The sequence below is a fragment of the Rana temporaria genome, chromosome 1 (genome assembly GCF_905171775.1).
Source record: "Rana temporaria chromosome 1, aRanTem1.1, whole genome shotgun sequence".
Taxonomy (NCBI): domain Eukaryota; kingdom Metazoa; phylum Chordata; class Amphibia; order Anura; family Ranidae; genus Rana; species Rana temporaria.
Genome location: NC_053489.1, coordinates 316,911,046 through 316,924,359, shown reverse-complemented (window position 1 = coordinate 316,924,359; position 13,314 = coordinate 316,911,046). Strand labels below are relative to the sequence as shown.

Here is a 13,314-nt window from a genome sequence, read left to right as displayed (position 1 = left end):
TTCAAACAACACAAGTGAGGTATCACCGCGATCGTTAGAGCAAGACCAATAATTCTAGCCCTAGACCTCCTCTGTAACTCAAAAGATGCAACCTATAGAATTTTTTAAACGTTGCCTATGGAGATTTTTAAGGTTAAAAGTTTGACGCCATTCCACGAGCGGGCGCAATTTTGAAGCGTCACAATATAAAAAAAAATTGGGCTAACTTCACTGTTTTATTTTTTAATTAAAAAAAGTGAATTTTTTTCCCAAAAAAGCGTGCTTGTAAGACCGCTGCGCAAAATACGGTGTGACAAAAAGTATTGCATTGACCGCCATATTATTCTCTAGGGTGTTAGAAAAAATATATATATAATGTTTGGGGGTTTTAAGTAATTTTCTAGCAAAAAAAACTATTTTAATCTAAACATCAAATCTGAAAAACAGCCAAGGTCCTTAAGTGGTTAAAGGTAACCATCCTCACCTGTGATCCGTTTGCTTGGAATTAGTGTGTGTGTGTGTGTGTGTGTGTGTGTGTGTGTGTGTGTTTATGTATGTATGTATGTATAAAAGGTCAATGAGTTTCTGGACTCCTGATAGACCTTGCATCTTTTATCCAGTTCTGGATTATGAGTCATGGGGAATGCAAAAGAATTGTCAAAGGATCTGCAGGAAAAGGTAATTGAACTGTATACAACAGGAAAGGGATATAAAAAGATATCCAAGAAATTGAGAATGCCAATCAGCAGTGTTCAAACTCTTCAAGAAGTGGAAAATCGAGGGGTTCTGTTGAAACCAAACCACGGTCAGGTAGACCAACTGAAGTTTCAGCCGCAACTGCCAGGAAAATAGTTTGGGATGCAAAGAAAAACCCACAAATAACTTGAGGTGAAATACAGGACTCTCTGAAAACATGTGGTGTGGCTTTTTCAAGATGAACAATGAGGCACTTGACGAAAGATGGGCTGCATGGTCGGCTCGTCAGAAGAAAGCCATTACTAAACAAATGCCACAAAGTATCTTGCTTACAATACGCCAAACAGCACAGAGACAAGCCTCAAACCTTCTGGCACAAAGTCATTTGGAGTGATAAGACCAAAATTTAGCTTTTTGGCCACAACCATAAACGCTACATTTGGAGAGGAGTCAACAAGACCTATGATGAAAGGTACACCATTCCTACTGTGAAACACGGAGGTGGATTATGTTTTGGGGATGTGTGAGCTACAAAGGCACAGGAAATTTGGTCAAAATTGATGGCAAGATGAATACAGTATGTTATCAAAATATACTGGAGGAACATTTGCATTCATCAGTCAGGAAGCTACACATGGGGCGTACTTGGACATTCCAACATGACAATGCTCCAAAACATAAGGTCAAGTTGACCTGTCATTGGCTACAGCAGAATAAAGCGAAGGTTCTGGAGTGGCCATCTCAGTCTCCTGACCTCAATATCATTGAGCCACTCTGGGGAGATCTCAAACGTGCAGTTCATGCAAGACAGCCCAAGAATTTACAGGAACTGGAGGCTTTTGGCCAAGATGAATGGGCAGCTTTACCATCTGAGAAGATAAAGAGCCTCATCCACAAATACCACAAAAGACTTCAATCTGTCATTGATGTTAAAGGGGGTAATAAACGGTATTATTTGGGTAGTTTCTGTCAATATGATTTAAAAAGAGTAATAACAGTTGATAATAAATGGCTTCAACCAAACACTAACCATGAGTGAAAGAAAAGTTTTTGTTATCATCCATATTCTCTGAAAAATGGCCAAGAAATCATAAATTCTGCCAGGGTATATAAACTTAGGCTTCTGCCCTGGATAAAAAACAGCAGTAGATCATGCATGGATGGTCATGAGGTCCAATTCTGTTTCTACTTCCTTGAAGCTCCCCTTTATCACAGTCCTCTAATTGAGGTTTGTGACCCAACAAATAGGAACAGGAAGTACCTGTCTAAGGCCTGTTTCACCTGCATAAGTTTCGATTTCAGAGTGACATTGAAACTAGCACTGGTCTGTCTCTAATTAACAGGAGTAAAACTGCATGTAGAAAACTGCCACAAATTCCTGCCTGGTGTGACCTTGTTGCCTTCGGCACTCTCCTCCATCTTTGCCCATGCAGTGATTACATTACACGAGCAAAGCCTGCAGGGCTAACAACCATCCTCCTCCTCCCTTACAGGTAAGGATGGGCATCGACACATTGGAACATGCAGCTCCAGCTCTCATGTTTTCTGTGCTGCATCCAAAAAACATAGCAGAACAGAAATCGGGTTGCTCCTAAATAACAAAGGGCTTGCACCCCTTTGTTAATTAGGAGCAGCATCTGCTCCATTTTTTTTTTCTGTTTTGAAGAATGATGCAAGCATTGTTTTTAAACCACTCTGTTAATTCTCCCCATTGTATTCTGTATATTTATTTTTCCAAAATATGATCACTGCATTATTATTTTGTATGACCTATATGGGAAGAGTGGACACAGCCAAGCTTTCCTTTACAATATGTTTTTCTTCATAATGCCACAGCCTTGACATTGTACTTTGATTATTTTCAGTGATCTTCATGATGATTAAAAAAAAAATGCTGATCACATGAGCAACTGTTGTTGAGAGTATGCTTTCAATCCAGCTTATGGAATATTGCTAAATATTGAGTTAAAATCTGCAGAAAGTCTTGTTCTAATAATAAAAAAAATTATCTCCTCGTAATATTTTTTTCCAATGTTGGTCATTTGATATTTATACAGTGTGATGAACAAAAGATCTTTATTGACCTTTTTATTTGTTTTATGCTTAATAAAGGAAACACAAACTAATTGTGGGATCATTTCAAATGAACTCTGTCTATATTTGTACTTTTATTAAAATAGGTAAATTGGTGTTTTGCATCCTGTACCATAAGAAACGTGACCGTAAAAATAAAACAAAATGGGTTTTAACACAACCTAGTTCTATCTAGTTTATTAGCACCATAGGAGGAAAATCTGTTCCAGATACCTTCTTGGTCAGCCCCATGACCCTCTGCATTCATCCATAGTCCTCTGACTTCCCAGCATTTTGAATGAATGGGTATTTGGTATTCAGCATATTATTTCATACATTTGTCCTTCTTCTTTTTTTTTTTTTTTCATAATCTACTGACTTGGAAAAAATACTAAAGTCTCTATTTCTATGTATTCTGTATCGTCAAATGTATGAGGTAATCTAAAGCTATCATCTTATAACACATTGGTGGAGGTGGAGACAATCAATTGACAATTATGCTGATAGTTTGTGCATGGTCTGGCAGCTAAGTAGTCTTCCTATAGACATAATGGGAGAAATATTACTAAAACTGGTGCACAGTAACCAGTTAGCTTCTAGGTTTTAGCCTAGGTTCACACTGGTGCAGGTTTGAAATCGGGCGAGTTCAGCTGACCTGCATGTCAGTTCGACCTTGGGAGCAATTTCAGAGACATCTGTGCGGGTTTCTGCACAAATGTCTATTGAATTTGCCCTGAAGTCGCCAAAAACAGTGCAGGAACTATGTTTGGGAATCGGTGTGGCGCACCAATTCGACTGTGTAGTTGCTGACAATAGTGTGGCAAATCGCATGTCAAAACGCGCCAAGTGAATGTGGGCTTTTTTTTCCAAAGCTTAATTGAATAAGTTCAGAAGCTGATTGGTTACTATCCAGTTTCTGACTGGCTCATGCAAATATACTGCGGCAGAATGGCTCTCCTGGGCGAGATCACGTACATATACAGCTTCACCCAGGAGAAAATATGATCTGTCATCTCCTATAGTGAACCCCCCTCCCACACAGTTAGAACGCACAATAATAAACACAGTTAAGCCCATGATCGCCCCCTAGTGTTAACCCCTTCCTTTTGCCCGTGACATTTACATAGTAATCAGTGCATATTTATAGCGCCGATCGCTCTGTAAATGTCAATGGTCCCAAAAATGTGTCAATTATCCAACCTGTCCGTCGCAAAAAAAAAACACAGATCACCGTCATTACTAGTAAAAAAAAAAAATCAATAAATAAAAACTTCATATAAATGCCATAAATCTTTTTTTTTTTCACCAATATTCTGTAGAAGAATACATAACTAAGAAAAAAAATTATATATATCATTTTTTTTGGGGGGGGGGGGATATTTACTATAGCAAAAAGTAAAAGATATTGATTTTTTTTTTTGTCACAATTTTTTGTTGTTTTATAGGGCAAAAAATAAAAACGGCAGAGGTGATCAAATACCACCAAAAATAAAGCTCTATTTGTGGGGAAAAACGACATCAATTTTGTTTGGGTACAACATCTTACGACCAATTGTCAGTTGAAGCAGCGCAGTGCAGAATCGCAAAAAATGGCCCGGTCATTGAACAACCAAATTTTCTGGGGCTGAAGTGGCTATGCACAGCTGCACCGGATTCTGTGTGCACCAGTTTTAGTAAATGTCCCCTAATTCACACATTTACACTGACCAACATGTCAGTGCCTATAGAATGAGTATTTTGCACATATCCCTGACACTGACCACTCTTTGGTAAAAACAATATGCAATAGACCCTGAAGGAAATGTGTGTCGTGGTCAGGTTGGGCCTAAGTGCATACAAACTTTTCCCAAGCTAACCTTTAACAGTATCCAGTAGCTCGCATCACAGTAAACCTGTACCGAGGAAGTATAAAGGTTACCATTTTAAAGGATAAGTTCACGTTAAAAAAAATAAATAAATAATTGCAGGTAAAACTTCTGCGTCTATTTTTTTTTTTCTTAGGGGCCTGCAGAGCATTCCACTCTCAATCAGCAGATTGTGGGTGCAATTTCAGTCTCCTGCAATCTTTCAGTAAAGCCTTCTGCTCATACCATCTATACAGGTAGACAGTTCCTGGAGGGCAGGAAGAATTGATGCATTATGAGATCGCTCATCAGCATTCTCACAGTTCATTGAGAACTCAAGCTGTCTTAACCACTTAAGACCCAGACCTTTAGGCAGCTAAAGGACCCGGCCAGGTTTTGCGATTCGGCACTGCGTCGCTTTAACAGACAATTGCGCGGTCGTGCGACGTGGCTTCCAAACAAAATTGGTGTCCTTTTTTTCCCCACAAATAGAGCTTTCTTTTGGTGGTATTTGATCACCTCTGTGTTTTTTTTATTTTTTGCGCTAAAAAAAAAAAAATAGAGCGACAATTTTGAAAAAAATGCAATATTTTTTGCTTTAAAAAATATCCCCCAAAAATAATTTATTTTCCTCAGTTTAGGCCGATACGTATTCTTCTACCTATTTTTGGTAAAAAATATCGTAATGAGTGTTTATCGGTTGGTTTGCGCAAAATTTATAGTGTTTACAAAATAGGGGATAATTTTATTGCATTTTTATAAAAAAAAAATTTTTACTACTAATGGCGATCAGCGATTTTTTTCGTGACTGCGACATTATGGCGGACACATCGGAAAATTTTGACACATTTTTGAGACCATTGTCATTTTCACAGCAAAAAATGCATTTAAAATGCATTGTTTACTGTGAAAATGACAATTGCAGTTTGGGAGTTAACCACAAGGGGGCGCTGAAGGGGTTATGTACAACCTAATATGTGTTTCTAACTGTAGGGGGGTGTGGCTGTAGGTGTGACATCATCGATTGTGTATCCCTATAAAAGGGATCACATGATCGATGACGCCACCACAGTGAAGCTCGGGGAAGCTGTGTTTACACACAGCTCTCCCCGTTCTTCAGCTCCGGGGACCGATCGCGGGACTCCAGCGGCGATGGGGATTTTATACCTTTACAACCCCTTTAAGCAATGGAAGATGGTACTTTTAGTTAATTCACAGAGCTCTGTGAATAAATGACGCTGTGCTGTTTTCAAATTGTGATAGTAGGTGTGGGGAGAGGATCCCACGCCCGCTATCCCAATTTGGGGGGGGGGGAATTGAGCATGTTGCACCCTAAATACATCTTTAGAAAAGTGAACATATCCTCTTGATATGTCCTGAAAATTCTAGCTGCCCACTGCCTTGCTAAATCAAAAAGAACTGTGGCTGCATCAATAACCTCTTGTTAAATAATGTTTTTGCCCTCATTATTATAAGGGTTGAGTATTGTAAAATATAATTTTAATTTTGGTAATATTGGTCAGTATCTACATGCAGTTAATTATTTCTCACGGTGAAAATTCAGGAGACTCTTCTTTCTTGTGATTGCATGTTGTACAAAAATAAATGTTATGCATTCTCAGGTAAGTTGACATTACAGATAAAAGATTATACCTTGAGAGCAAGTTTATGAAATCAGAACTCGTGGGACTGAAATAGCTAATTTAGAATTACTACCTCAAACAACTGTCCGCCTTTGGCAAAATTACTGGTTTATTTAAATTGTCCTCTTCCTATTTTTGGGTTTGGCTTTCACATCCATTCTACCCCATTGATGACATTATCAACCACTGCTCACCATGTGCCTTCCCAAGATTCATTCATAACAGCTTTTTTTTAAAGTTATGTAGACTGTCATCCACTATTGATAATATTAGTCAAAATTGTGGCTTCCATTCACCTTTCCATTTGTTTGTTAATGTTACATTTTCATTTTATATTTCGGTAGGAGTAATTTTTTTTCCTTTTTTTTGTTTTTTTTTTCTCCTTGTGTCACCAGTGCACCTATTCCATTCTTCCATCGCTGTGCTCCTGTGAACATTTCCTGCTATGCCAAGTTTGCAGAAGCCTTGATCACTTTTGTCAGTGACAATAGTGTCCTGCACAGGCTGATTAGTGGAGTAATGACCAGCAAAGAAATTATTATTGGACTTTGCTTTTTGTCACTAGGTAATGGCTTTTCTGATTATTAGACTTCATTGTGTAGTACTGTTCTAGGAAATTTACCATCTTTCAATTCTTGTGGGGCTAAAACATATATATATATATATATTTGTCTATTTACTAAGGGTCACATTGGCCCTGAAGTGTGCTTTTTTTATGCACGACCAGTGCTCTCGTCTTGCAAACTTTAGCAGCTTTCATAGTTTTACTCCATTTTTATGCCGTTGGAATTTAACATTTCTATTCCTGTACCTGACATATTTTAACTTTCATGGAAGAAGATGAAGATTTTGTGTCTCCAGGGTGTTTCAAATGTGATTTAAAGTGAGCGTTCTGCTTCTAACTGTACTATTATACTGCAGAAATAAAATTTCATATATATATATATATATATATATATATATATATATAATATATATAATATACAAGCATGTTTGGAATTGTAGAGCAAATTCATAAGTGTTTATCCTCTTCTTAAAGCAGTTGTAAACTTTCAAAAAAAAATAATTATAAAACCTGCAAGACAAAGGCATAATGAGCTAGTATGCACCTTAGATTGAAGCTTTTGCAGCGGTCCCCATACACTGCTGTGACCGGCGACATGTCTCCCGGAGTTATTTCTGTGTTTGCAGGCTCCGGCGCTGTAATTGGCCTCACGCATGCGTGCTGGAGCTGCCGGTCACGGCACAGCTGCTGAAGAAACGGCACAAGTGAGCTGTTTCTTCAGTGCGCATGCGCCGATGACATTGGCACATGCGGATACAGTAAATATCTCTTAAACGGTGCAAGTCTAGGAAATATTCATGGTACCTATGGGTAACGCCTTATTGGCTTACCTGCAGGTAAAAGTGTACATTCATAGTAATGGCACTTTGGCTTTCAAACTTCATACACATCTTAAGATGGTGCATAGTGATTAAATCTGACAAGGGGCTCTACTATGCATCCATCTACTACTAGACTTCACTTGTCAGAAACCAGTTGAAGGTTTCAAGAACCTAAAATGTTACATAACAAAAATTCTGGCAGTTGTTTAACGCCAATTTGCTGCTTCAGTGAAAGTCTAGACAGTTTTTAAATAAAGTAGGGATCTATTCAAACTTCTGTTAAGGCTTTATTAATGTCTGTGAGATTCTAACCTTTCCTTCATCTACTACAGAAGTATTTTATAGCTGTGGGAATGCTTATTAGAGCGCTTTCCTTTCACTTCCTGTGCTGGAGACTAGCCAGCAAGTGATGCAAAATGTTTACAACACGAAAAACAGACCGTACAGAGGTTCTAAATATTTCCCACCAGACCAAGTACATCATACCTAGGTCAGGATTGCTAATAAACAATCCTAATACACTAAAAGATTACATATGTATATTTCCTATAAGAATGTACTCCAGTAGATTTGGGGAAAACAGCATATTTATTAAATGTCCAACCTGTAATTCATTGTTTGCTACTAGTTGCCCTGGTCACAAAATCCTGCCAAATCATCTGCAATTATTTTACAATTCTAGTTATTAGTCCGCCCACTATTGGTGGTATCTATGGTCAAAATGTGAAATCCTATATTAATTTCCACATGTATTTATATCCGTAGTGTTATAAATAATCAGAGTGCGCTACAAATAATTATAAAAATTATGAAGATCCCTACACATTTACGTGCTGAATTCTGTCACACATAAATACTATGTCCTTTTGAGTAGGCACTGCTGTGTCACACATTTCACAGAGCCTGCCTTCTGAACTACAGAAGTGCTGAGAGGATGAGTTTCAGGAGGCAGTCCATTATAAAAAATAAAAAAAAAACATCAAATTATCACTGAATGCAGGTAGCAATGTATAATGGGATATGTAGCCCTTACCATTTTTAATTTAAACCAAGGGAATAAGCAAAGGAAAAACTGCAAAGCATACATAGAATCAAGGAAGTTGTTAAATAGATGGGCAGCAGACAGGCAGCACTTATGACATGAAAGGAGAATTTTCAAATAAGCAAATTTTTTAAAAGAGCATTTTTTTTCTATTGCTATTACAATGTTAATATTCTAAAATATGTATAGTTGTGACTACGGATCTTCTTTTTTTAAGTTTGATTTTGTTGTACGATTTAGATTAATACTCTTTTTGGTTTATTTTGTTTGTTTTAATATGCAGGTATTTAGGCCTCATGCACACCGGGCGTTAAAATGCCAAACACTCCTAAAAGTGGAGTTTTTTATTTCTGCCTCTAAACGCCCCTTAATGTTGGCCTATGGGTCCTTGCACACATAGCCATTTACAGTTGTTTAGAGGCAGAAAAAAAAGCCACTGTCAATGCATTAAGGAGCAGCAGCATTTTGACAGAAAAAACACTTGATGCGTATAAACACCAGGCAGATTTAGTGCTTGAGCATTCATTTATTAATTCTATAAGACAGAGGGGTTGCAATACAGCTCCGGTTGATATAATGGCTGTACTAAACATCTGGTGCTGGTCCAGTCCGTGATCTGAAAACTGTCAAAGTGTGTGCAAAAAGAGGTAACTACACTCCAATCTTCAGAAAGATGAATGCTTTAACCACTTAAGACCGGACCATTATGCAGATTAAGGACCTTGCCCCTTTTTGCGATTCCGCACTGCGTCGTTTTAACTGATAATTGCGCGGTTGTGCGATGTGGCTCCCAAACAAAATTGGCGTCCTTTTTTTTTTAAATAGAGCTTTCTTTTGGTGGTATTTGATCACCTCTGCGGTTTTTATTTTATAAAAATAGAGCAACAATTTTGGAAAAAATTCAATATTTTTTACTTTTTGCTATAATAAATATCCCCAAAAAATATTCTCAGTTTAGGCCGATATGTATTCTACTTATTTTTGGTAAAAAAAATCGCAATAAGCGTTTGATTGGTTTGCGCAAAAGTTAAAGCGTTTACAAAATAGGGGATAGTTTTATGACATTTTTATTAATATTGTTTTTTTTTTTTTTTTACTAGTAGTGATTTTTTTTTTTCGGGACTGCGACATTATGGCGATCACATCGGACACTTTTGACACATTTTTGGGATCATTGTCATTTTCACAGTGAAAAGTGCTATAAAAATGCACTGATTACTGTGAAAATGACAATGGCAGTGAAGGGGTTAAGTGTGCCCTAAGGGAGTGATTCTTGCTGTAGGCGTGACGTCACTGATCGTCATTCCCTATATCAGGGAACAGACGATCAGTATCACTGCCACACAGAAGAACGGGGAAGGTGTGTTTAAAACGCACCTCTCCCCGTTCTTCAGCTCCTGTGACCTGTTTGTGGGACACCGGTGGCGATCGGGTCCCGTAGGCGTGGTCACGGAGAGCATGCGACCCACAGCTGGGCTCTTAAAGGCGACGTACAGGTACGTGCCTGTGCCCAGCCGTGCCATTCTGCCGTCGTATATCGGCGTTAGGCGGTCCTTAAGTGGTTAATGGCAACAATCCAAGCATCACATCAATAGACCACGATACGACAGGACTATAGCAGCAAGGTTGACCTGTTTTATGAACCAAATCGCTATTAAGCGTCATGTCACATGTTTGTGAAACATGTTAACCTTGCTGCTATAGTCCTATTGTATCATGGTCTATTGATGTAATGTGTGGATTTTTTGCGATTTAAAGCATCCATACTTCTGAAGATTGGAGTGCGGTCACCTCTTTTTGCACATACTTTCACAGAATAAATTATAGTTCTGGCTTAATAAAATTAATGGCCAATCACTTGACACGTGTCTAAAAACGCCAAACATATTAACAAAAACATCACTTTACGCATTCAGGAGAGTTTGGGAAATGCCCAGTGTGCATGGGGCCACCTTGTGCATTATCTGTGCACAAGTTCACTTTAAAGTATTTACAAACTCTGAACAAGCTGTTGCCACACTTCACAACAAGCCCTCAATCACTTCTGTATTTATAAGCATTGTGGAGAAATACATTTTCAAAATTCACAACAGACATTGAAATCACTTCTTTTTTTTCCTCCAAGAGAACGAATCTTGGCAGCCTGCCAGATTTTACTGTAAACCATCAAAAAGTGTTTCCAAGCTGTTAAAAAACAGACTTAAGCTCCAAAAGTGCTTGTTAAAGCTGAATTGCAGGGAAAAGAAAAAAGCTCCCTTGCAGCCTCTGCACTGTGAAATTTGAAGCTGAAGTTTTAGGCATGGTTTTTCATGTATAGTTTCATAGGGCAGCATGGACCAATGTAAGTGTGCATATCATGTACAAAGGGTTTTATTGAATACACATCAACCGAAAAGTACAAAAAAAAAAACAGTGGCGGACACATCATGGGTTAACAAATATAAAACTGGAGGCGTCAGAAAAGTTAGTCCGTAGTCCTGAGTTTGAGCCAGCCCTTAGAAATCCAAGGGCGGGCATAGAAGACCAGCAAAAGGATGCCCATACCGCATATGTCCTTCCATAGTGACATTATGCTGGTCTGGATGACATACCGGCTATCACACCGGAGTATATGTAGAACTTCAAAGCGAAATGGCTATTCAATGTGCCACGTTACACATAAAAGGCACATAACGGAGAATAACCTTTGCCAACTTGCAAAAGAAACAGCGGCGTAAGTGTGCATGTCTTATACCTTACCAAGCCCTGTGGAAGTTGGAAATCACTGAATTATTCACAATTACTACCGTTTATAGCAGCAGTCTTCCAGGTCCAGTGCCAAATGGCTGCTGTTCTGCGGTTACCACTGCTGCCAGAGAATGCCTCATATTTTTTTTCCAATGAATGCAAGGTGTTCTCTGGATGACTTGAAGGGGCAGGGCAGTGACATCACAATCGCCACCTAGTCCAATCAGAGAATACCTTGTATATTTAAAAACACAAAGTGTTTTCTAAATGGCTGCAGCGTTTAGTGAGCAATCCCCTGTGGTTTCCATAAAGAAGGGAAGCTGCTTGGCACTGATCTAAGAAGACTACTGCCATTTCCATAGAAGAAGCATCTTCTATAATGATTTCCCCCTTCCACAGGAATTGATCAGATATAAGAGATGCCTACTTACATTGGTCCAAACTGAACAAATGTAACTATACAAGAAAAAACATACCTAAACTGCAGCTTTAAATGCTCCTTTAGGTCTAGGGGACCACAAAAAAGCAGTTTTACTTACCAAATCCTCTGCTTCCACAGGTTCCCTCAAGGCTGTTTGACCAGCTTCTTCTTTCCAATGTATCCCTATAGTGTGTACTTGTCGCAATCAAAAGCATGACATGTCATTTTGGTCTGCTGCTTTGCTCCTCTGCTAGAAGTATTAATCACTTCTGACAAGTTTTCCTGACACCAAGAGAAAAATAAGTGACAGGGGAGGGAACCTACAGCAGATTGATGGCCTCAGCTCTGTTCCTGTGTTCTATGTGAAGGGAGGTGTGTCCCTTCCCTTCAATTAGCTGTCAGAGCTCTCCTTACTAAGCTCTGCAGACTGTAACTTCAGCTCTCTGTCCCCTTTTTTCTGAAGTCTTAATCAAGCTCATTAATTCAGCACAAATGTATAGAAGGGAAGACTGCAGATAGACCGATACAACTTATGTAGGAGGATTTGTTTAATCTCTGTGTATCACCTGAGGCTAGTCCCTTCACTGGGTATATGAAAGGGCTTACAACCACTTTAAAGGAGAAGTATAGCCAATGCTTTTTTGGCTGTATTTCTGTGGATCACAGGAGTTCTGGGCTTAAACCAGCTGAGAGTTACTGTCAGTCACAGAGCCGGTCCAGGCTCTGAAAAGATCCCGATTATATGGTCGGAATCCACCCAGATGCCTGCACCAGCAGCTGGCTCAGCCTCTCAGCGAGCCGCTAAGAGCCTGAGCCAGCCACTTCTGCCCCCTCCAAAGCCACATTTAGTGGTGTTTGATCACTTTTCTCAGTTCTAGAGCTGGCAGGGACAACTGCTGCATCCACCTAGGTGAGTATAGGTTTTTTTCTCTTTCGTTCATGGATGGACACAGCCTTAATCTTGACTTAGTGGGTATTATCCTTCCTTTAGGAGTTAACTAGGCAGAAACTTATATAAAAGGTTAACTTATCATACACACCCTATAGCCCCGCCCCGGGGGGCGGGCCCTCTGGGTATAACCCCTCTCTCTGCATCTCGCAGATCAGTTTTTTTCTGCCTAGTTTCAGGAGAAGACATGGCTCTCTTCAGGCCCATGGCTTGAAGGCTGTTGGTTCAAGATTCTGGATTTTTATTTTTTTCCTGCCATCTTCGATCAACTGCCGACTGGGCGACAGGCTGGGTCCTAAATCCTTGTATTCTTCCCAGTTTCGGCCATCGAGCGTGTGCCGACCGTAGCTGCGCTCTGGGTCGTCCACGACATGCCCCTCGCTCTACGGGTGGCCGGTGAGCTATGCGCTTCAGGGCTTGCATTTCCGTTACCATGCGGAAGATGCACTGTCCAGGATGCTCCATCATAAAACCACAGGAGGATAAGTACTACTACCTTGCTTCGGTAAGAAAACCGAGCTGGGCATCTCTGGAGAGGTGAGTAAAGGGCTCTA

At 39.4% G+C, this 13,314-nt stretch overlaps 1 protein-coding gene across 1 annotated transcript in view; it reads left to right on the top strand.

The window, feature by feature from the left end:
* The window catches only part of SLC44A1 (solute carrier family 44 member 1), a 211,280-nt gene that overhangs the window by 96,611 nt on the left and 101,355 nt on the right, over positions 1-13,314 (top strand). The window contains exon 6 of the mRNA XM_040359353.1: positions 6,631-6,800. Within this exon, the coding sequence (XP_040215287.1) occupies positions 6,631-6,800 (170 nt within the window). The remainder of the gene's footprint in view (positions 1-6,630; positions 6,801-13,314) is intronic.